The sequence below is a fragment of the Lepidothrix coronata genome, unplaced genomic scaffold (assembly GCF_001604755.1).
Source record: "Lepidothrix coronata isolate B3197 unplaced genomic scaffold, Lepidothrix_coronata-1.0 Scaffold262, whole genome shotgun sequence".
Classification (NCBI taxonomy): domain Eukaryota; kingdom Metazoa; phylum Chordata; class Aves; order Passeriformes; family Pipridae; genus Lepidothrix; species Lepidothrix coronata.
In genome coordinates this window covers 367,555-392,313 of record NW_016690442.1, presented here as the reverse complement: position 1 = coordinate 392,313, position 24,759 = coordinate 367,555, and the positions used below count along the sequence as shown (strand labels likewise).

Below are 24,759 nucleotides of genomic sequence, written 5' to 3'. Positions count from 1 at the left end.
ACACTTTGACTGCCCAAACAAGGGTCACTGGGGCAGCAGGGCAGTGCAAGGGTCCCACTTCCATTAAGCTACTTGCTGCAGTCCTCAAAGCACTGCTAATACACTGTGGGGCTGGTACCTCCAGTGGTACCAGCCTCACAGCCAGCTCATCAACAACACTTCACTGTGACACAAGCTCAGCCTCAAAGCAGCGAATTGTAGGGCCAATTCCCTGGGCAAGTGAAGGCACTGGGAACTCCTTCATGCCATGAGGCAGCACAGTGTCTGTGCAAACACCAGAGACAACCCGCATCCTGTGCATCCTCAGGAGGCTCAGCACAACAAATAGCTTCTCTGTGTCCTTCCTCTGGCATGTGTGAGGCCTCAACTCCCAGACACATTGCTGGTTTGCTCATCCTCAAGTCTTTTTGTCCCCACTCACATTGCCCATTCAGGGCTGGCACCCTCGGTCCTGCTTCTTCCCTATCCCCAGCTTGGATTTATGGCTGGGATAATTCCCCGGAGTTATGCCTTCTAAGTTCCTTACTCATATCTTAGAGAGCAAAGATACACAAGTTCTTTTTCTTCATAAATCCTGTAGAAGAACTAACCTGATTACTCGAAACCTTAAGATGGAGGGAACTGTAGTTATTTCCCAGAGGAAAAGCAAGGAAAACAAAGACTGCTGCCCAGTTCCCACCACTTTCGCAATTCCAGTTCAGCCTTCCTGGCTGGAGCTTGATGAGCTCTTCTGAGCCTTTCTAGGGTATGTTAGGATTAAACCTGAGACTTCTCCCAGGGGATTTCTGATACCTCTCCGAGTTCTGATTCTGCCCAACTGTCACCAATCCAGAAGACGGCATGCAGACTTTAAGGGTGAATGTGGAGCTTCCTGCAGCCTGGGCTCTGAATTTACTCACTGTGGGGTAAGACTGACATCTGAGGCAGAAGTCAGAGGTGCATGAGAAAGAGGATCACATCGCCAGTGCAGTTCAAGAGAAGTCCAGGCAGCATGGAAGCAAGAGATATGAAACAGTTTCATTTCGAGTAGGCTCTTACACAAACTGCAGGTGAAAAGGTTTTATAGAGATCAGCAGCAATATCCCAAAGCAGAGGAGTGAGATCAGGAAAGCTTCAAAGACATGTCTGGAAGCAAAAGCTGGGAAGCAAAAGCCAGGAAGTGCAAAGAGGTAACTTCTACAAGCAGGAGGGGTTGGGGAATGCATGCTGTAATGCTACACTTAGGAATAAGGCGAAAACTGCATTTAGACTTGGGAAACTCCACTAGAATGCACTATGGAAGCACTTTAGCAACAGGCTCCCCAAGAACCTCTGGCTCCCCAACAGGCTCCCCAAGAACCTCTGGCGTCCGAGCACCACTCACCTGCTGTGGAGCTACAGGAGCAGAGTTTTAGGAGATCAGCCAGTCTGCAAGGCTCCATCACCTTAGGAAAGGAAGGCTGCTCTCATAGCTGGCAGTCACAGTAGTGGAAAAGGGCACAGAGATGGCCTGCCTATGGCTTTGGGACAGTTGGAGAAGGCTATTTGCCACACAGTAAACATGAAAGGGAGGAGGGAAGTTTGGAAAGCAGAGGATTGTTTGTGCCTGCTACACAAAATTCCAGCATTATTTTATTGGCAGTATTTCACTAGAGACTGAGCATGGTACAGCTTCCGAGGGAAACCAGTAAGCTACTGAGGGTGGATGCTTTCCTAATGACCTAAGCCAGCCTCTAAATCACACTGGCTTTGGAAGGAAAAGCAACATGCTTTTGGGTATTCCACTGCAATCCAACGGATGCATCTTTGCATCCAGGCAAACATACAACCAGCAAAAAAGGTATTTGGCACTGATCAAGTCCTGACTTATCCTCTGTTATCAAGAATATGTTTCTCACACACACAAAAATCAATTTATCTACTACTCTATTAGATGGGCAGACAGGAGTCTCAAGTGCCCTGAACACACATTAATCAAATTTGCAAGTTTCAAAGAGGCCTAGCAAAGCCCAGTCTGAACAAAAAGACAGTCCTGCCATTTTAGAATCCTGCACTCTAAATGATAGCTGCTTTCCTAAAAGCCCTCAAAACTTAAAAGTATTTCCAAACAAACATAGCCTAAGACTTTTCTTGAACAATTCAATCCTAAGTCAAAAGAAACCAAAAAGTATTTCCAAGCAAACATAGCCTGAGACTTGAATAATTCAATCCTAAATCAAAACAAACTGTGGCAGATCAGCAAAAGTGCTCTTTCAAAACGCAAAGAAACAATGACAGAAGGTTTGCATGGATGCTGGAAACCAGGAGAAAATGAGCCCAGGCAGTACACAGTATATTAATGAGTATAATGTGTGTGCTGAATCAACTGACACTACTACAAAACCTTAAGGCACAATGTTGGAATCACTTGAGATGCACTTACAACAAAGGTAGAACACAGAGAGTCTCATTATCATGTAAAATAGGCACTTGATCCAAGTGTCCTGAGATTGGAAAGCTAACCCAGATGGAGCTCTGGGAACTGAGGTAGACAAAAGTGAGAGGATTGTTGGGACCATACTACAGTTTTATTAATAGAGGACAAGGAGTACACAATGCCATTAGGCTAATTTAATCTACTAACTGCAACATCTGTTCAATTATAACCATTAGCAGATGAGGGCACTGATAGAAGACAAACTGCTACACAGCCAATGGTACAGTGCTTCAGTGGGAAGTGTGAGGACTGCACAACTCTATGGCTCTGCATGATCTGGAAGCTCACAACTGACTCTTAAATGTCACTCTTCTCCTTGCAACAACCACAGATTCACAGAATTGTTTAGGTTGGAAAAGACCTTAAGATGACCCAGTTCAACTATTAACCCAGCACTGCCAAATCCACCACTAAACCGTGCCCCCTAAGTGCCACATCTACATGTCTCATGAATACCCCCAGGGATGGTGACGCAACCTCTTCCCTGGGCAGCCTGTTCCAGTGCTTGACAACTTTTTCAGTGCAGAAATTTTTCCTAATATCCAGTCTAAACTTCCCATGGAGCAAATTGATGTTTCCTCTTGTCCTGTCACCTGTTAGTTGGGAGAAGAGACCAACACCCACCTTGCTACAACCTCCTTTCATGTAGTTGTAGAGTGCAAAAAGGTCTCCCTTCAGTCTCCTTTTCTCCAGGCTAAACACCCGCAGCTCCCTGAGCTGCTCCTCATAAGACTTGTACTCCTGACCCTTCACCAGCTTCATTGCCCTTCTCTGGACATGCTCCAGCACCTCAGTCTGTCTTGTCTGAACACAGTACAAGAAGTGCAGCTTCACTGAGCACAGGGGGATGATCCCTTCCCTAGTCCTGCTGGCCACACTATTTCTGACACAAGCCTGAATGCCGCTGGCTTTCTTGGCCACCTGGGCACACTGCTGCCTCATGTTCAGCAGCGGTCAACCAACAGCCCCAGGTCTTTTTCCAACAGGCAACTTTCCAACCACTCTTCTCCAAGCCTGTAGCACTGCATAAGGTTGTGACCCAAGTGCAGGATTCTGCACTTTATCTTGTTGAATCTCATACAGTTGAACTCAGCACGTGGATCCAGCCTGTCCAGATCCCTCTGCAGAGCCTTCCTACCTTCCAGAAGATCAACACTCCTGCCCAGCTTGGTGTTGTCTGCAAACTGAGGGTGCACTTGATCTCCTTGTCCAGTTCATTGATAAAGATATTAAAAAGGGCTGGTCCCAGTACTGAGCCTTGGGGAACACCACTAGTGACTGGGTGCCAGCTGAATGCAATTCCATTCACCACCACTCTTTGGGCTCGGCTATCTGGTCAGATTTCTACCCAGAAAACATTGTACCAACCCAAGCCATGAGCAACTAGTTTCTCCAGGAAAATGCTGTGTCAAAGCCTTTACTAAATCCAGGTAGACTACATCCACAGCCTTTCCCTCATCCACTAAGTGGGTCGCCCTGTCATAGAAGGAGATCAGGTTAGTCAAGCAGGATCCGCCTTTCCTTGGGACTTGTTGGGACCTCATTGCTGCACAGCATTATTGAAAAATCAATAATGGATAATAATCTGAGGGTTGTACCAGGGGAGGAAGCTTTCTCTTCACATCTTTTACCTTGGCCCCAGGAAAGCAGCAGACTTCCCTAAGAAGTAGGTCCAGTCTGCATACTGGGCCTTCTGTTCTGTTCAGAAGGGAGTCTCCTATGAAGATGACCAGTCTTTATGGAAGCAGTTTTGACACAGGGCATCAATACCTGAGCCTAATACTTGAGCTTTGCTTGCAGTGTCTGTTTTGCAGCTGAGATGTCAGTGGTAACACTGGTAACTGCACCAAGCTAGGTCTGCTGACAAAGGCGATGACATAAACTTCAGCCATCGAAAAAGTTCCAGTATACCCCAAGTGGGTTTGCCCAGCTCATGCAGCTACAGCTCCTCAACTACTTGGTCCCAAATCAATACCACACATGCACCCTGCTAAAACTGCCAGACTGCAGCATGGAGACAACTTCAGAAGCACTCAGCTTGGAGAAAAATCTTTCCCTGCCCATGGGACTTACTCACACTTCCATCAAAGCATAGCAGCTTCATGGTCCCTGTAGCACATCCCTTAGTCTTAGCAGGATTAAGTCTGGATTTCCCAAGGGATTCACTCTGATTTTGCCTGTTAGTCCTGTTGGCTGTGGCACTAAGGGACACACACACTCTACAAACACCTTGAAAAGCAAAGGGTAGCAAGGTTAACTTGGCAGACCAGCCAGCCATGTGAAGCAGGGGACAGTGAGTAATAAAGCATACCACACCAAGCAAGAGCTGAGCAAATGACAAGTGCCACTGAGATTCACAGACCAGCAAGCACAGAGCTTTAAAATTTCAGGAATTCTTATACCAAATGGCACGAACCCAATGACTCTCTTATTGCTAGATGTTTTTAAACTTCCTTCTTGAAGTTGGCCATGCACCCTGGCTGTGATCAAAGCCCACTCTCTACAGGGTTCCTTATATCACCTCCAGCCAAGAAACTGGACTGTAAAAGTAATGTCAAAGAAGAGTCTGCCAATGTCTGCACTTCCTCTCCCCAAGAACTGACTGATAATTCAGTTCTCCATTTAAACAGCACCAGACTTTGCCTCGCTGCACCTATTTGAATCTCTATGACTCTATCTGACATGAGTCTGGTGGGATCTGCACTATGTCCTTGGATGCTGTCTTGTCTTTCCTCTCAGATGAGTACCTGAGAAGGCCAGAAAGATTCTTGATATTCTATGGCCATTGCTGTCACCCCAGAAGTGCCATTGGCTTGGTGCCTGTGCCACCCCGTGAGAGTTCAGAGAAGTAGATTAGTGCAATTCTCCTACCTTGGTGTATAAGCTAGTGAGCAGGAGTGGGAATTGATGGGTTACAGTTACAAGCTACAGTCCCATAATCCATGATCTGATTGCTGCCTTGGAGTCTCTGTAACAACAGTCACAAGTCACCATCCCTGAAAATATGGAGGCAAGTAGGGAAGGAAATGAAAGTGGGGCAAAATAAGAAAGAGAAACAGGCAAAGGAAAAAACCAGTAAAATCACCCAAGCATGTGTAAGGCAGCTGTGCCACATAGAAAAGCTCCAATACCTTACTCCATCAGAACTCTCCACAAAAGCAGCACACAATGCCAAAGCCCAGCTGGCTGATCCCTGCCTGAGCCATCCATTTAAGTGCCAAACACCAGATTCAGCCTACCTTCAGTTGGTTGAGCACTTGTGGTTGGTTGTTAAGCTTGAGAAGTAGCCAGGTGAGCTCAGCCATGTGGAGGCCACATTTGAGACTGTGGAGGGTGTCTATCATGACTTCCTCAAAGCATGACTCTCGGGGGAAGGAGTCTTGACTGACTGAGACCTGTTACCTCACACACATCCCTCTGGTTCTTTCTACTCTCAGTTCTGGAGGCTTTTAGGATAATAAAAATGACACCTGTGCCACCTTTGCTCTGGTTTCAATGCTCTCCCCCCTCCAGCAGCAAGCTCTTACAATAGTATTTAGACTGAAAAGATTGATACTAAAAATGGCTTAAGCAAAAATGTACAATTCGTCTGGTGAGAGAAATGTCTGACAAATAGAAAGGACCTTAGTACTAGTAGGCATCACCTTCACTGCCAAATGACCTTGGGTCCTTTCCTGGGCCTTCCACATACATGTTATGAATTAATTCACCGTGCCACCAGCACCTCTCATTACAGCCCTGCTGCCTTAGGGCTTGCAGAGGATGGTTTGGCCTTACAATTCATCTTCTGCCTTTGACTTCAGAACAGCTAATGGAAGGATACAAGCAATTGGGTGTGTATCAAAACAGACTGGTCTTTACTCCAGCTCAACTTAAGCTAAGTGTGTTCCAGTTAGCTGCATTCACACCAGGATTCTGGGAGAGCAGTTGTCTTCTAGCTTGGTCCTGTAGACCATGATGCTCACCACTGCTAAAATCAACCAAAGTTGTAAGCCTCAGAGCAGAAAAAGAAGAAGAAATAATGTTTAAGTTATTACAATGGGGAGGAGGGGACTCCTATATCCAAATTGGATAAGTTGTGCAGCCTTTTTTCATCCAACTAGTCTAGAATTATAGGTACAAGAACTACTCAAGGTAGCATGAACTCCCTTACCCTACTGTACCAGGGTGAATTTATGCTGATACTTTTGGTCTGTGTTTGGCCCTGCCACCTGTGAAAGTTTTGCTCTTTCCCTGCCAAGTTATGGGAAAACAAGCACTGATAAACGGGAAAGTTGTCCTTGAAGAGAGCTTCTTGTATAAACTGTTTTAATTGGCATTCTGTGATTGGCTAGTTGTCCTCCAAGGGCACTTGGAGGAGAAAGTGGGGAAGAAGATGAGGAAGGCTCGCCCCCAGACTCAATTAAAGACCCCCAAAACATACTGCGCGTGTGTCAGGGGATTTCTGAAGTTCTCGCGCGTGCGCAGAAGAGATGCACTTACATAACCGGGAGGTGGGACTGAAGGCCTCTAGCTGGGCAGTGCTGGCCACACCTGGGAGGTTGTGGCCACTCAATTAACTGTATAAAAAGCAGATAGCGCTTTCTTGGTGGGAGCTAACTTCACACCAAGGACAACGTTGCCTTTGGCGGGGATGTCTGCCAGTTTGTGAACTTACTGACTCTCCAAGGATGCAGCTTCTGCTATGGGTAATTATAGGCATGCTAGGTGTTCAGTTAGCTAGATAATAGCATCTTTCTTAAAATTTATAACTTTGTATAGATAAGAAGTGAACATCTGCTGAAAGTCTGATTTAACAATATATTATGAATGCTTGTTAAGAAATCTCTGTGGAATGTCTGACCTAACAATGTGTAATGTTTATACTTATGTATAATGAATATTCATGTAGTAGCTGGAAATAAATATAGAACAAATGTCTTCTTTGGGTGTGACAGGCATTGGGAGTTGTTGAACCCCTTCCCTGATCACCCAGCGCTGAATTTGCTTTTATCATATAATAAATTCTGATTGGAAATTGCCCGACTGGGTTTCTATTTCTCACATAGGCAACAGCTGGGTAACTGAGAAAGTCGTGCTGGGGGCTTATTTCTCTCCTCCTTCCTCCCTTTTGGCTTTGTTCGTTTTGTTGGCCACCTCTTGGTAATAAATATTTGCTTTATTGAGTTCTTATGGTGTCTGGTTTTTCACGTGTCTATATATCTCGGACCCTCCCTAATACACCCTACCCTCTGCATTTGTGCTCAGATAGTTCAGTAAAAATAAAACCAAAATAAAAATCAAAAAGCATGTATTTTGTAATTGAAAATCCACCTTCCTGAGCAGTTGGTCAGAGAAGACCTGCTTCTTGGACCTTCTGGTCTTTCTCCAGACTGGACTGGTTAGATTCTCTGGACGAGGGCAGCACTGTCTTCTGAATAGAGCTGACTCCAGCTGGCAGAGAACTGAGATTTACACACTTTGCTAGTCATGGTCACTGATGGCTTCCTGAACATTGAGTGGATATCTCTGATAACGTCGTAGAAGAGGAGCCCGGAGGATTAAGGAAAATAGCCTCAAACAACCAGTCCCCTCCCTTTCCCTGCAAAAAGAGCTTCTAAAAGTATGTGTGCAATTAGTTCACTAGAGGCCCCCTCCCACACGCAAACAGCTGCATTTATTGCACAGCATGTCACAGGGACATCATACCCCGAGTTCTGGTGAGCAGATATGAACTAGTAGCCTTGTCCTCAGCACTCTGCAAAGTGTAAGGAGCTAGGCTGCTCAAGCCCTCATTTGGGCTTTGTAACCCAGCTTCCTCCAGTCACATATACTGAACCCCACTTGGCAGCTGATGGCAGAATAAGAATAACCCTAGGGGCCTAGAATAATAGTTCATCAGCTCTAAAAAAGGGCAAAGCACTGAAGGGCTCAACACATTTTCAGGGGAGAGAAGTGAGCACAGCACTGCCCTACATCTGGTTCTAGCCAATACAAAAATGTGTGAAGCCCTGCAGACTCCCAGAGGACCAGAGCCTATAGATTCTGCGTGACATTAACAGTGAGCAAACACAGGCCTCAGCAGCTGGATGTGCTGGAATTACATCCACCTGTCTGAAAATGCCAACAAGGACCTTCCCCACAAGCCAGACCCTTTGCTAGAAAGGAGAGAGGTTGCATGTTGTCCTGAGCTAGTAACAGGGCCACAGCAGGGGTTGAAGGGGGGTTTACTCACTGTGTGTTCATTTTCCAAATTGGCCTGTTGTCTTCGAAGATCAGCCTTAATGAATGCTGGAACAGAGGGAGGAAGAGAGATGTGAAGGCAGTTAAGTCACCATGCAGAGACCAAATCAATTTCCCCAGGATCCAAAGGAGTAGCAGAAGCCTCTTCCGTTATGTTATGGTGAGCAAGGGAAACCATTCTCCTGGATGAGGCTGAGAGCACTTCTGAAACAAGCAGGATACAGATTCCTTATTGCAGCATGCAGGAGGTGCAACCTTGAAACTCAACCAGCAGCCAGAGCAAGAAGCCTTGGATCTTCTTTTTAACAGATCAGATGCTTAAAGAAGAACAACAGCATTGCTACAGGACTGCTGTGTGGGTTCTGGCCTTTCCTGCAGACACCACAGCACACAAAAGCCCTTCAACCATATGCCAAGCTCAAGGGGAAAAGTCAGAGCAGAAGAACACTGAAAATTTTAATTACCTGTCATAACGGTCCCCAGGAACAGGAAGGAACAAAGAAAGAGGTTTCCTGCCTTCGTTCCAAAGTGATCCATGATTTGCCCTTGGCCAATGGTGAAAGCAATACCAAAAATCTACAAACAAACAAAGCCAGTGTCCAGCTGTACTCCTATTATAAAGCAGCCCAAACAGCTTCCCAGCTTTACCAAAGTATCAGAGCATACAGGCCAGCCAAACAGTTGCCCTAATGAGGCTAAAGTTTGGTTATAAACACATCCAGAGGCACCTCCTTGCAGCTGATGGGATGACAAATGACCTTTAAGGCTGGAATCCCATCTCTCACTGGAGAAGAGCCAGGTCCTAGGCTGTTAGGAGCAATGTTGGAAAAGGCAAGGGCGACTGGCATCCTGATGGATTTTCTTAAACAGAAACAGAATGTTTCTGTTTGTCACTAGAGAAATGCTATGGGGAACATAAATCAAAAAGCCAGGTCTCAGGGTGCTTAGATCTACAGTACATTACACTAATAATGGACAAGAAATAGAAGTCAAGGCTTGGAACTACAATTTAATCTCTGCCTAAAAAGAGGCAAGCAAAGGGAAAACAGCGCACTTACCTGTGCTGAGACATTAAGGATCCCTGATGATGTTCCTTCTGATTCTGGGTACGTCAACTCTGCAGCAAACTCAAAGCCCAGGGGAAGGTATCCTGTCATGAAAAAACTGTAAAGAAGCACACAGAAAGGAAGACTTAGCAACTGTCAGAAGGAAGACTGAAGAGGCAGACTATGGCCCATAGCTCTAAGGGGCATCACCCCCAGCACGGTCAAACAGCCACTTAGGCAGACAAGCTTTTCATTCTTGTCCATTGGTCATCTATTGGGATGCAGTATCCCTGGCTTTCCAAATGTTTCCACTTGATTGCCTGGAACAATTAAGGCAGATGCAGCTGAGCAGGGTCACAATAACGTCCCTGACTCTAATGAAACACATACAAGTGAGAGATGGGAAGAGCAGATAATTTTTTCCTTAAACCATGCAGGAGCCATGCACATGCCATGTCTCTCCCCAGTCCCTCCCAACACCATCAGCTTGGCCTTCCTGCTCATCCCCTAGCATGTCGAGGAAAGCAGCCTGCACATGAACTTACCCCAGCATGCCCGCAGTCACAAAGACCACCCAGAGATGGCCTAGGCTCAGAGTGAAGGTGTAGATTATCATTCCCACTAGAGACATGATATAGATGACTAGTGTTGTCTGTCTGTAAGAAAAAGCAGTCAGGTTTTCATTTAATCCAGTCCTCCTTTTTGCCCACAGATCTTGGTATAGCTTGTAGCACATGGTTAAAAAAAAAAAATTAAAAAAAAGTTGTACAGCTCTCTCGCCACTCCTACCAGACAGAGGAACTGGACTGACAGAGAGCATGAAAGGACCTGTGCACACAGCAGGGCAGTAGAAGGAAAATCCTACCATGGGCTGACAGGTGCCTTGTCATGTCCTGTACATGCCACTTGACGGGGAGAACAAAAGCCAAATAAAACAATCACTAATCTTTCTTGGGGCACCATTTGTACTACAACCAGTTGAACACACAGGAGCCAAGGAGATGGAGCCCTCTCAAGCAGGAAAAGCAAAAGAGATGTCAACACTGCTACAGTCTTATGGCCATATATGTTTCAGTGCTGTCCAAAACAGCTTCATTGCTGCTCCCTTCTGTTGTTTAAACTGCCTGCTGTATTTGGAGAGGTGATGTGCAAGCCAGGTTGCCCTCACAGCCTCATCCTCAAGCCACAGGATAGTGCTAGTTCCACAGCCAACCGCAGCTGAGCCACAAGCTCTTGTCTCTGTGCAGAGGAGACAAAGAGACCTTGTGCTCGGGAAGCATGCCAGGCAGATCCTGGGAACAGCCAAACCTGCAGCCAGGCCACGTGAGGATCATCAGTGGACTCAGTACTGTGAGACACATGCAGCAGTCCAGGCCAGCTTTAAAAGATCCAAAACGTTTAGCAATTGTCATCCCTGACTAAACACCAAGAAAAGCCTTCCCACATCAAAAAGACAAAGGCTCTTTTTAGTACAAGAGGCAGCTAGTAACTTTTCATAGTACATAGTTTTTAGGAGGGAAAGGAGTATCCTTTACCTGACTCAAATTCCACCAGGATTTTGATAGTCGAACAGATATCAGAGTTAATAAAATCTTTTTACCATTGTCTTTTAGGAAGAAGTTAAAGGTATAACCATGAGCTGCTTGTTTACTTTCAACCAAATTTTAGTCTTAATCCATCAAAGAATGTGTTTGATGTGTTCCTAGAATTCTACTGAAGAAACTAAAACTCAAACTATTTTCACTTTTCCTTTTTAATGCAAATGATCACTGCCAAAAATCCAACCCCAAGTGGGCAGCCAGTATTATAATGGGTAATAAAATGTTTCCAGTACACTGAATTACTACAGATAAATCCAGACTGTTCTAGCTAAGGTTCTGTCCTCCCTCACTGCTGCAATGACTGCAGTCAGTGGGGTCATACTCATATGTCAATTCTTATCCAAATACAGGCCTTAGAAGCTAATTTCAGGCTTCAGCTATTGATCCATACTTACAAAGGTTCACCAGACACATTTAATGTATTGAAAGGCTAAACATTTTGCTGTGACAAGTAATGTTGTTGTGTATCAAAGGAGCAGTTAAATCCCTTAACCTCCAGAATACGTTCTTTCCAATGTTTTCAGAGGAAAAAAGTCATCTGTGAAGGCGGAATAAAGGGATGGCTTACTTCTGTTATAATTCACTGCAGAGAGCTGCTACATGGCTGGCACACAGCTTGGAGGCTGCAGAAGAAGAGCTTCTGATTGACTGAGCAATCAGAGAGCAGCCCCAGAAAGTCCAAGAGATATAAGTAAAAGCCTTTTTCTGCTCAATACAGGTTCCTCAGATATCTCCCGTGAGTTCTTATGTCTCCCAAGCCTTAACAAGCAGCCATGGAGAAAAGAGATGATTAGGAAAAGACCTCAAAGCTAGAATTAGAGCTCTGTGCTTTGGCTACACAGACCAAGCTTGAACTGGGTGCTCCTTCCATAAACAGTAGTCTCCAAACTACACAGCAGTAGTAAAATACACAGCAGTGCTAAAATACAGTGCAGGCCTCCAAGAGGTGGCTGTGGCCCTAAGAAGTTTAGTTGCTGCCAGCAGCGACACTCAGCTGGGGTTTTGTTTTGGTTTTTTTTTTCTCTCCACAGCCCGTTTTTGGCTCAGTGCACAGGTCTTAGGATAGTCACACAGCATCTCACTCAGTTTCCCAAGCTTATGATTCAAGTATTCCATATGATTTGTATCTGATTCTGTATCATGACAGTTGCCAAGAGTTGCACTTTGCCACTCATCTCCAAGCAAAGGTGATGAACAAGATAGTGACCGGATGTGGTTGGGACTTTGTTTCACATTAATGCCATGTCATTAGTCAAGGTGCAAGAAAGAAGTTCCCAGAACATGCAGTGCACCACTGAGAACTAGAGCAGGCAGGCTCACAGAAGCAGACAGCTCTTGAAGGTGTTCTCCACTGAAACTGCAGAAGTAAACGGGGAGGGGGGAGGGGGGGGGGGCACAACACAGCAAACCGATCTTGCCATGGGTACCTCATCTAGCGCACATTAGCTGGATCTAGGGGACTAGAGTTTTCCTCATTGACCTCCCTGAATCATTAGGCTGCAGAAGGATAAAATGTATCAACAGACCCTTGTGAAAAAACAAGACCACAGGCTTGAGTGCTGTGGGAGTCACAGACTGGGAAGTGCCCTGAGGCCACTCGCCTGAGCGCTGCCTGCTCAGGACAGCCGCCCACAGGAGCTGAACAGACAGCCCTGGATGCAAGTCCTGCTGCAGAAAACAGCCTTAAGCACACAAGCAGACTTCTGCTGGACCAGACTTTAGCAAGACCTTGCTCCCCCGAGCATACCACTGATGACAAAAAAGGAGATTTAGTACTCAACAGTCCAAGCAAGACCCAAAAATTTTAAGAGGGTTTAACTGAAATACTGGCAGACACTGGTGAAGAGGGAAACAAAGAAACCACCGGGGAAAGACAGCGAGGCAGGGTGTTTCTCAGGAAGTGGCCTTTGTCACTAGAAGACAAGAATGCTCTGTGGTTCTGGGGGCACTAGGACATGGGAAGAATGCCAGTTTAGCTTAATAAGCCTCTTATCATAGCCATAAATCTTATGGGAGAGAGAAAAGCACAAAGGAGAAGCAGATTCACAGAGGACATTGGCACTGCATTCTGGTGATTTTAGCAACCTGTTTTCATGATGGCTTCATAGGGGCTCATTATTATTGTCTGGAAAACTGACAGCCTACTTACCAGGCTGCCTAGTGCAGTGTGTACAAGTTAGGAAGTTAGGCATCCTGCTACATCACCTTAGGAAAGCTGGGGTTAATCCAGCTCTGTGCTCTGGGGTTTGGGAATGAAGCCCCGCGCACCCATGCGGAAGCATTGCTCCGAAGGCACTGGTGCCAAGTCTCTGTGGCAGTCAGAGGAAGATCTGTGAAGGAGCCAACATGCTTGTCACTTAGATGAACCTAACCTGCCCTGACACTCATCTGCCCTCCCAGTCACATTCCCTACCCTTCTGAAGAGGCAAATTAAAGAGCTCACGCAAGGGATTGTGAGAAAAGAGAGACCTTGGGGGAAAAAAAACAGACAGGGCCAGCATGAGCAGGGAACAGGACTGAAATGAAGAACACAACTCCTGCTGTTCAGTCAACTCCAGAGGAAGCCTCAGAATATGCAATGGGCATGGCCCAGCCCAGCCTTGTCTCAGAGGGTCACTTGGATGAGGAAAGCCAAAGTGACAGGACCAGACTCACAGGGGACTGACTGCAGCTGCGAAAACACAAGTCAAGCAACATCTGAAGCAACAAATGAACAAGCTCAGGGAGGGAGGGGGTAGAGGTCACAGCCACGTGCCAACAGTTTTAGCTGCTCACTGGGATGTTGTGTGCAGCTCCAGAATGCTCTGCTGTACAGACTGGGATGACAGATGGCCTCTACAGGCTTTGCCATGAGGACAGCACATTTCAGGCTGCACAAGACCCTGAACAAAGGCCTTGTCCCTGTGCTTCCAGAAGAATCTCATTGCTGAAGACACTGAGGTGTCAAATGCCGGAGAAGAGACGAATTGGAGAAGGCTGGTTTCGTTTTCACCACCCCCTCATTCTTTAGCACTTGGTTTTATGCCACTTTCTTCCTGTATAAAGGTCACAAAAATGGACAGCCTTGGTAAATTGTTTATATAAAACATATGGCAGGACAGGGCGAAGACATAAGCACTACATAAGGATTAACCTGGGAAAGGGCTACAAGAAGGCTCAAATTGCTGGTCAGGCTGGGCTGAGAGAGATCATTCACCTTTCAGTGGAAGAGATCCAAGCGCCCCATTCTCCATTATCTAAGTCTTTCCTCCCTCCCCCACATTTTAATGCCTTTGGACCTGTACAGATCTAAGTTTAAAACACCACTTGGGGTCCTCTGCCTCGTCAATGGAGAGAGATGGATATTTCTGACGTCTTGCCTTATAGAGATGCAGCAATGAAAGCAGAGAGTGCTGACTGCAACCAGCTGGATGTGAAGCCATGGGAACACTGCACTTAAAACCAAAGCATGGCCAAAGAGAAGTGATGATTAATTCAGTCCCCAAATACTTCATTTCAAGTCAGACTCCCCTACAAATAGCAATACACCCAGCAGTCCCCAGGTGTCACAACGCCATCCCTCCTCTGAGCCAGGAACCTGAAGGATGCACATGGAGCCTCATTTAACTTTATGTCAAAACTTTAAAAATCTTTTCCTAAATTATTCAATGATTCTAAAACGTGTTCTTTTGAAGAGGTGGGCTGCTCTTAACAAGCCATACCACCAGAAACAACCCTAGTTCTGGCACTGCTCACTCATCACTACATAACTAATGTATTTATTTTTATTGACCAAATTTGTGCCTGCTAATTCCAAAAGCAAGAATGGTGCAGGGGCTGCTGCAGGGATTTGCCTGCCAAATAAGAGCAAGAATGAAAGGCCATTTGGTGCTCAAGCATGACAGATGGGGAAAGCCTGACTTAGCACAGCTTCACCCTTTCAAGGAACTGCTGATGGTACAGTAAAGATCAAACACACGTGTAGAGCTCTGCAATTCCTTTTGTTATTAACCTTCCCCTGCTCCCCTCAATCACAGCTGGATCCCATTCATTTGCTTCCCTCTCTCTCCAAGCTGACTAAAAAAAGGACTTGATATCTCTTCTTCCTGATTTTCATATGCTTACCACTTCATTCTTGACACTATCTCAGCAACGGAGGGAAGGGGGAGGGTACCTACCTAGAACATCTGGCATCTTGACAGTTTTTTTAAATAGACTTTTAAATGGGGCTAAATAAAGACTCTGTAGCACTCCGAAAAAAAATTTGCTAGTTTCACAGAATTCCATTTTGTGGGCTGCAGTGGAGAACAAATTCTTAGTAGTGTTTTTCCTCACCTAAGGCTAAATCTATCCCCAGATAGTCCCTGGGGTCTGTAGGATAAATTCCATGGGTGGCATAGTCCTGTTTTTCTGCACTGTTCAGCCAGCTCTGCCTACTTACGTGGTCCCTCCATGGAAGCAGGGGACATGGAACAAATACAGGATTTGTGGATTTTTCCCCTCACCCATTCTGCCAAATTTCAAGTCCCAGCTCTGCCTGGTGAGCGACAAAGCTCTTCAGGCTTCTGTGACGCAACCTACCCTCACTTACGGAGAATCAGGAAGATCATCCAGTCCCAGTTGAGGCTACCTTACCACTAGCCCTGGGCTGGAAAGAGACACAGGTTACATTGAATGGTTAGCTAGTGCAGTTCTAATAGTTCCAACAGTTGTGTTTCTATGTCTCAGGACTGACAAATGAGAACTCAGTGCCACACAGCCATCTAGAAACAGCAACAATCAACCTGCCGGTCTTTGTATTAGTCATCTAGTCCTCTTTCCTATGACCCAGGAGTTCTCACCAACCATTCTTTCTTATTAGAGAAGCCAATTTTCTATCTATTTTTGATCCCTGTAGTTTACAGCTAGGGCCAGAAGCCACTTCAGAAGTTGCAAACCCACAGCTAGCCAGATTAATCTAAGCTGTCTACAATGAGAATGTGCTTTTCTGAACCAAGACACCAGGTAGGATAATGGCAATAGGACTCACCCAGATGAAAAGCTGCTGCAAAGAAAAAACTCCAAAACTGCCTTCAACTGCCTTCACCAGCACATCACCAGTAAAGCCCCATCTCACCAACCTGCTCAGACAACAGGTTATAGCACAGTTCTCAAAGACAGCAGAGAAACCAAAAAGCTGATTACACGGACCTCAGTGTAAGACACAAGAGGCTCTCTACGTCCCCTGGGATATCCTACAGAGGTCTGCCAATGAGATCTGAGTGCCTGAGGACTGGGAGCTGCAGGACAAGCAAAGACTTAACCGTCTCTTTGCATACGGCAGGGTATGCTGGCCAGACCTGCCTTCCCAACCCGCCAGGCAGCAAACTCAGAATAATCCACCAGCAACCCCAATAACCCTTATGCCTGCCCTAAATACAGCAACGCACCCTCACACAATGCCTCTGGGCACTGGATTCAATGTGCCTTTTATTAAGCTGGACAAAGATTCACAGAAGCTGATTTGTAAGGGCTGAGAAATGGTCTGGTACTGTCTTGATTCTACTTGCGTCAAGGACTCTCTCATGTCTAACAAAGCAGCTGCTGGGCCACCTCACCCTCTCCCTATGTTTCCCTAAGGTCACTGTATGGGCCCAGTACAGACTAATACACAGCTCCAAACTTCACTTTAGACTAACTGGATTTTGAAGAACCGTATTTTTCCCTACAAATCCTCTCAAAGATTGTGCCCCCAGACTCACACAGTATGGGGGAAGAGCACAGTCACTAGGGACACAGAGGCAAACAAGGGACTTACTTGTAGGTTTTGGTTCTGTCCAACCAGATGCCGGAGATCAGAGCCCCAACTGTCCCCGACACTATAATGGTGAGTCCAATCCTGCCAGCATTCACCTCCTCCCCCTGTGATGAGACACACACACACTCACACAAATGCAGGAGCTAAGTCATAGCCAACAAAAAGCAAAATGCAGAAAACCCAGAGAAGAAGAGACACCAAAGTTAGCCTCCCTACATGTTTTCTGCTGGTAACACAATAACCAGAAGTACCCTTTGCAAGAACACTTTTGGGCCCACTATGAGCCAGTGTATTCTAGTCCAGTAAGAAAAGTGGTTTGGCACTTCTCTCTGAGCCAGCCCAGAGAAAAAGGTGTGCACTGGCCAGCATGAACAGATACTTTTAGAGGAGTCAGCATAAACCCTATGAAGTTTGCTCTCTGGTGTTGGGATTTGGGCCAGATTGACTAGGAAATATTAGGACCTACTATAAGGCAGCACAGAAAGGAGCTCTCTGGCATACAGCACCAGCAGTAAGCTCTACAGTAGCTCAGGTACTGAAGCACTCCACTCTTCTGCCACCAGAGCACCAGTGTGGGCAGCCTCCTGGAACAGATGTCCTAGCAGAAATCATAGTCAGGAACAAAGGGAGTCAGTTGGTGGAAGATTTTCTCAGAAGTAAACACTTTCATTCAGGGTGCAAAGGAGCTGTCTTTGCTAGAGCTCACTAGCTTTTGCATGGGGTGGTGTAAAGAGAAAAAGGAACCAATGCTCTCTTTCCAGCCAGCCAACGTGTGCCAGAGCCAGCCAGAAGTGCTGTGACATTGCATTTCTCACAGACTCTCCTTTGGCAGCCAGTGCTAGACAACAGCAAACATCAGAGGGCCACGAGGGTTGGATACACTTACTGGGTAGTGGTGGATCACCATGCGGTTCAGCAGAGTGGACAGGGCGTAGAAACAACCTACATTCAGACCTAAGAGGGGGATAAAAATGCAGCACATTCAGAGCCTGCTACTCTCCTGCTGGGTTGTGGAAGGGTAGAAAAGCAGAGAGAGGAATCTTTGGGAGCATCAATCTAGTACAAGGCTGAAGAGTCTCAGGAGACTCAGCCAGAGTGGCTAGACATAGAATACTGAAAGAAATGCAGACATTCAGGCCTCAGCATGCAGGAGGAAGCACCATGCAGTTTCAGGATGGTTCTTACCTTAGCAGCTAGAGGAAGGGTTGTGCACATTTCTGGTACTGAAAGGTCTTGCAAGTCCCTCATGGGGTCTCAACCCTTCCTCACATCCAGATCCATCTTTAGCACTGGAGTTTTCTCCTTCCCCCCCAGCCAAGTCAGAATACTAGAAAAGCACCTGCCTCAGCATCACACCTTTAACAAGGACCCAGGATTCAATTAACAACAGTGTCATTGACCTGAGCGTTTTCCTTCCAGAGAAGAGCCTGATAGCATTCTCCCTGCTGACAGTCAGTAAAAAAATATTCTCTCCAAGCCAAGAAACAGCAGAAGGCAAGCAGAAGCAGAGCCGATAGTGAAGCACAGACAGCACTACCCCCAGGCACCTGCTATGTGTGTGTCTGCATGGGAAAATCTTGCATTTTAAAAGATATCACTGAGGCCTGAAAAAAAACCAACCATGAAAGTACTTGTATTTCTGAAAGGGAAGTTAGATTAACTGTTACATCGGCCAGCTGGTGAAGGTTTCTCAGTATCACCCAAGGTGAGAATGAAACTGTTGGGGTGATACTGGTCAAGCCCCATTCAGACACACTGCTTCAGCTTACATGCAACTCTCTTTGGTTAAATGCCTTCTCAAAAGGGCACAAAATCCAAGTGCTTTGCTAAGAGTAGGCAAGAACATACGCATGTGCACCGAATCAGCAGTACTGCAATGGCTACACTCTCACCTTGGGTGATACTGAGAAACCTTCACCAGGTGGATGAGGTCTGTAACAGTCAGCACAACTTTCTTCTCAGAAAGTCATTTACATTTGCAGTTAGTTTCTCTTCAAGGCTTCAGTGATCCTGAAGTAAGGGGGTGGGATGGGGGACACAGATTTCACCGCTGCAGCTCACACATCTACGGGCTCCATAAGGAGGCATGGTTTTAAAAAGTCTGGCATAGATGCCTGAAATCCTCACAGAACAGATATGTGTCAAGTTCCCACTTCCTACTTTTCCTCTTTCAGCCTCAGCTAAAAGCAGAAACTCACAATACATGATACAGAAGTGCAGTCTAGCAGGCAGAGCATTAACACAGGGAACAAACCCCTGAGCTCCCCTAACTCTGAAGTCCTCTAGCTCCCCTGATCCTTAATTACTCAGCAATTCTGCGCCTAGCCCAGTCTTCCACTAAACACTAAATACCCACTGCACTGCACAGCTCATGGAGCACTATGAGGAGCCACAAGATTGGCAGCTGGGATTGGCAGCTGAAGGGGACATCACACTTCCTTTACACACCATTATAATTTATTGTGAGGGTGGTGAGGGACTGGAACAGATTGCCCAAAGAAGTTGTGGATGCCCCATCCCTGGAAGTGTTCAAGGCCACACTAGACGGGGCTCTGAGCAATCCAGTCTAATGGAAGGTGTCCCTGCTCACGGCATGGGGGTTAAGATCCCTTCCAACCCAAACCATCCTATGATTAAGCAAAGGTCACTCCCCAGTTTTATGGCACACACAACAGACGAAAACTCTCATTCAAGTGATCCTAAATAAGCCAAGTGCCTGTGACAATGCTTCATGCTCCAAAACCACGTGTCAGAAGGTTACAGGAGAGGCTAGTAAGTTGAGTGACATGCTCTTAAGGCAGGAGGAATCTAGCCAATGCTTTCCAAGAGTTACTTGAGAAGGCTGGAAACTCCAGCAGAGCCAGCAGCCAGAGATGGGGGAGAACAGTTGGAGATCTCACAGCAAGGAGGCGCCCTCTAGCCTTGAAAGCTGTCTCTTTGCAACACTTTGCCGTAGCAAAACAGTTCTAGAGACCATAATTCAGCTTCATCTTATCTCCACCTCTGGATCACCCCACTCATTAGGAGACATCACAAACTGCACTGCCAGGACATGGGAGTATGGCAGATCAGCACAGTCCCTTCGCTACTTCACTTCAAAGCTGGGCATGAACATAGACCAGTCATTTGTGCACCTCTACTTCTCACCCAGCCAAGAGGACAGCAGCCTTGTGAAAATAGACAGATGCTGCTCTGGTAGTTGATGCTGTCAGTACAAAAGCTTCACAGCAGGTCTGTGATGCATATGATTTCCAAGACTGAGAAGGGCCCCTACTTCCAAGCTGGGCAGAAAGTAATGCAGAGTTGGCAGCAACACTTGGCACCACAGTCAGGCAAAATATTCTAAGAATCAAGACAGTGTGCCAAATTTGCATATGCGAGGGTTGGCAAAAGCTGTAGGCACTTTATATGTCACAGCTGCTCCGTGAAGTTTCACCGAGAATTACAGCTGTTTGAATGCCCATAAAACAGGCAACGGTTGTTTCCAACAGGGCAGTGTCCATTTGCCCATGCAGATGAGGAAAATCAGAACTAGTAGCTGGGAGCAGGACATCTGAAGGTCCAGCCCCACCTGATTCATTAGCTAGTTACCATGGTTTGCTTGTAACGTGCTGTAGAATAGCATTTTTGAGACCTCACAGTGTCTCCTCTATTTTATAGAGGCCAGAATGGGGAACTTTATTGCCTATGGCTCCAAAAGGAGCCCTTATTAAGCCTCAGACTAGAACCCAGGTCTTCCGTAGGTAAGCAGCCTCTTGCTTACATGCCAGACTCCTGGTTTTCTTGTCTTCACCCATGTAAGCCTGCAGGACAATGGTTCCTTATGCAGATCTTGCTGCCCTGCCTCCTCCTCACTGCCCCATCACCCTTCCAAACCTTGATGCTTTGAGACTGTCTCACCACTCCCACTTTACCAGCCTTTCCCACCCTTTCCTGCCTACTGCCTCCCAGTAGCAACATGCTCTCAAATGCAGAGCCCAACTCAATAAACTTGGACATTTCTTAATGTCCATTCCACGTTATGCCTCAGCTTCATGGACACAATGTCAGCAGCCTTAGGAAAAGGCTATCTGAGGGCTTTCCTCAAAAACAGTTCACTACTACAGAGGCAGTGGCACCAATGTTTCCAGCACTGCAAGTCTTACCACAGGAAAGGAATTGACAGCTGCTAGTAACATCAAGACCGTAGAGATCTGCAGACCTGTTCTGACCTGGCATCATGGAAGGGTCCCCATTCTTTCTACAGCCAGGGGAGATGAAAAAGCAGCAGGTATCCCCCTCCCTCCCCTGGCATACGCTAGGTTAACACAAGAGCTGAGAGGCTGCAGGTACCTTTGTGTTAGCTAGGCAGGATGATTCAGTTGCACTCATGTGGCTGCAGATGTCTTAAATCTTGGCCAACATAACTTTTGACTTAAGTAGGAAAAACTGTCCCCATTTTAAAGCCAGAGAAGTTTAAAAAAAAGTTTCACTGCATAGTTCCCTCTCTGAGCAACAGTCACCATCTCAAGTTAAGCTGTAGATTGACATGATGCTGACACAAAGAGGAACAGAATAAATGCACAGACCAGCAGGAAGAAAAAATAAATTATGAGCCACTGAAACAGCTTTTCCACATTGTGAATGCCGGAAGGGAATTATCCAGGACGATCAGATTCTAAACATGCTCTTCTGTACTGAGACCCCTCCTCTCTCCTCTAGGGCTTGTTGCCTATCAAAATAAATGCTTTCACCTTCCCTTTCCCTGAAGTGTAACTGTGTACTGTGCAGATGACACAATCCAACTTTAGACACAGTCTGCCTGACAATTTTTTCTGTCTTCACTTTCTGAGAGGGCATTGTGTGCTATGGGGGAAAAAAAGAAAAAAAGCCAAAACAAGCAGCTGCAATGCAAACCAGTGGAGTTTAAGAGCAATCTGAGAGGGGCATATCTAGAAGTCTATTGCACTGAGAAGGAAAGAAGCATAGAATTCAACAACCCCAAAGACCATTAGCACCCTCAGAAGGTACAAAGCCACTATCTCATTCTCTCCAACCTGGTTACTCATCCACCAGGTCCTTCAGATACAATTGCTGGCATAATGGTAGAACTTTCAGCAATATTTAACTTTCTACCTGAGGAGCTTCCATAGCAAGACAGTAGGAAGAGTAAGGACACAGCTCCCTGCAGACTAGCTGGCTACAGTATAACTAATTATGCAACCAGGCAGAGACTACAATGGCCTTTCTGTTAAAGAGAAAAACACTGTTCCATATGCCAATTCAGCATCAGGGAATAGATTCAACACAGTACATTGCCCTCAGAGAAACAGACTGAGACTGCTAAAGAGAAGCAAGCAGCAAATTCAGAGTGCCAGGACAGATGGCATAAGAAGATGTTCTCCAGCCTTTCCTTCTATTTGTTTCATAGGGACTGCCTAGGAAGCTGACGAAGTCTGCACATCTGCATAGTCCACATGACCTCTACTGGGATGCCCAGCAGTCATACCCTTGCCTTGGGAAATTACTTTCACTCAGTGCTGTGACGTGCACTTAGACACTCCAATATATTTCTTAGGTAAGCACTTAGATTGGCTCATTGCAAGTAACTAAGTGACTAGGAAAAAAGAACAGGTTGAGGAAAAAAGAACAGGATAAGGAAGAAAGAACAGGATAAAGAAATCCCCTGAGCAAAAAACAGCCAAAGTTTGGGAGAACAGTAGTGGGGGTATATTGTCCTCTGTGTACTTGCCTTGCTTGTATTCTTCCCTAGGCATTTGCTTGTAACTACTGCTAAGAGTACTGGGCTACAAGGATTCCTAGTTTGTGGCAGGACAGCTATCTTCATGCTCCCCTAAAACAACTCTGGCCAGTTACTGCTCCAGCAGAGCACAGAGAGGGAGGGAGGAGTGATAATTGCACAAAGAGAAAGGCCAGACCTTACCGTAAGTGACCATAAGGAGCAAAAAGTTGGCATTGTGGAGCAGACGGAGGATTGATTGCACATAGGAATATTCTTCTGTTGGTCTTGACTGGATCAAGGCCTGAGCTCGGCTTGGAGGGTTCTGGGGCTTCTCCTTGAAGACTGAAATCAGACACAAAGTATACCTGTTTGTAATGGTGTCATCAGGGGCCCTGAGCACACACTGTGGGTAGAGCCATTTGAGGGATGGCAGAGAGACTAGTAAAACCAAGCGTACAAAACACACAGTGTCCTTAAGCTTTGATCTCCATGCGTGAACTCATCCAGGAACAGGAGAGAACAGGCTCTCTCCAACACTAACTCCTCCCACTAGGAAAACGCCTTGCATTTCATTCCTTTGTCTTCAGAAGGATGATCAGCCAGCTGCTAAAATATTATGTGGATTTACAAATGCCAAAGCAGATTAGGAAAAGTCAGACAGCAAAGATGGCCTCTGAAGAGTCCAGTGCCTGGTGAGCAATGACCTATGTATGCTAGGTTTTATTTCAGGCCTGGAACTTTTTAGGCTGGCCAAGTCATCTGCTGTCCCTTACTAGCATTAGTGTCCAGAATTGCCAGTCGCAGGCAACTCTGCTGTGCAAGGTGCTAGACAGTCATTCTTGTACCTTGTCTATTCCCTGCCCCAGATTCTTTGAAGTCTACATCTGATTTAGCCACCGGCAACATGAACAAACTGGCAAGAGGAGCCTATCCAAAAAATTCCATGGAGTTCAGTAGACAACGTCTGCTCTCCAGTGAGCATGTCAGTCTTTCATGCTAAAGATTTGGCTTCTACTTCATGGATTAAGCATGAAGTAGGAGAATTGCACCTCTGGTCTCCTGCTACTGCCCTCAGTGCTTCCTTCTATCCACTCATAACTAGTTACCTTTTTTTCTCTTAGGAACAGCTTGTTCCTGTGATGCAATATAACCTGCCTCTTTTTCTCTACCCTGAGGAGGTCATCACGGACCAAGGCACAACCCAAGGCCCAGCACTCTCTTTGCAGGGAAGATGACTGTGAAACTTGGAAGACTTCTGTTGGCTTTTAAAGGATTTACTCATGCCAAGGTTTTATTAAGCAGCCAAAGGATGAAATGAACAATTTGGCAGGCTCATTCACAACCTCTTATACTCCCCTTCACATGTGCAGTTCATCAAGGACTTGAAGCAGCAAGATGGGGTATTGCATGACCCTGTCAGCTGCATGCTGCATCACCAGATGACCTTCCCCACCCATTTCCTGGCACACAGCCCCCGCCACCCCCCTCCCCAGGCTGATCTTCTCAGTCCCACCTGGTTTCCTGTGCACGCTCCCACCTCCTTACCTAGGATGACCAGGATGAATAGGGCTGATGCCACACCTGCAGTCATGAAGAACATGATGCTGATGTGGTAGGCCAGCTTCTCCACATCCTCCACATTAGGAATCAGAACTGGAGGGACTAGAAAGCCCACAGCGATACCAAGCTGAGCAAGAGAGAGAGGGGATAAACAGAGGCATGACATGAAACCACAACACTGCCACCACCCTATAGCTCAGTAAAGGCTCAGCTGAGCCTAATCTGATTTCACAACCAAGATGAAAACCTTCCTTATCACCCAAAAATTAAGAGATAAAGCCAGCTACCCTTTGCAATTAGGCCATAAGAGAGGTTCCCCCACTGCACTTAAAACTGTCAGGATATTCAAGGCAAGGTTTTACAATAGAATTGAGCGG

At 46.2% G+C, this 24,759-nt stretch overlaps 1 protein-coding gene across 4 annotated transcripts in view; it reads right to left on the bottom strand.

Annotated features, from left to right (window-relative positions):
• Positions 1 to 24,759, bottom strand: part of FLVCR2 (feline leukemia virus subgroup C cellular receptor family member 2) — a 38,856-nt gene that overhangs the window by 1,868 nt on the left and 12,229 nt on the right. The window contains exons 2-10 of one of the 4 annotated variants that reach the window (XM_017835696.1): positions 24,368 to 24,509; positions 23,024 to 23,164; positions 17,987 to 18,054; positions 17,101 to 17,204; positions 10,269 to 10,379; positions 9,736 to 9,841; positions 9,142 to 9,253; positions 8,670 to 8,725; positions 5,327 to 5,423 (exon numbers count right to left, since the gene is read on the bottom strand). In XM_017835696.1, coding sequence (XP_017691185.1) covers positions 5,340 to 5,423; positions 8,670 to 8,725; positions 9,142 to 9,253; positions 9,736 to 9,841; positions 10,269 to 10,379; positions 17,101 to 17,204; positions 17,987 to 18,054; positions 23,024 to 23,164; positions 24,368 to 24,509 — 924 coding nt within the window. In that variant the 3' untranslated portion in view covers positions 5,327 to 5,339. Of the gene's footprint in view, positions 1 to 5,326; positions 5,424 to 7,728; positions 8,037 to 8,669; positions 8,726 to 9,141; positions 9,254 to 9,735; positions 9,842 to 10,268; positions 10,380 to 17,100; positions 17,205 to 17,986; positions 18,055 to 23,023; positions 23,165 to 24,367; positions 24,510 to 24,759 lie in introns of those variants that run through there. The other 3 variants (XM_017835694.1, XM_017835695.1, XM_017835697.1) reach the window with 3 other exon arrangements.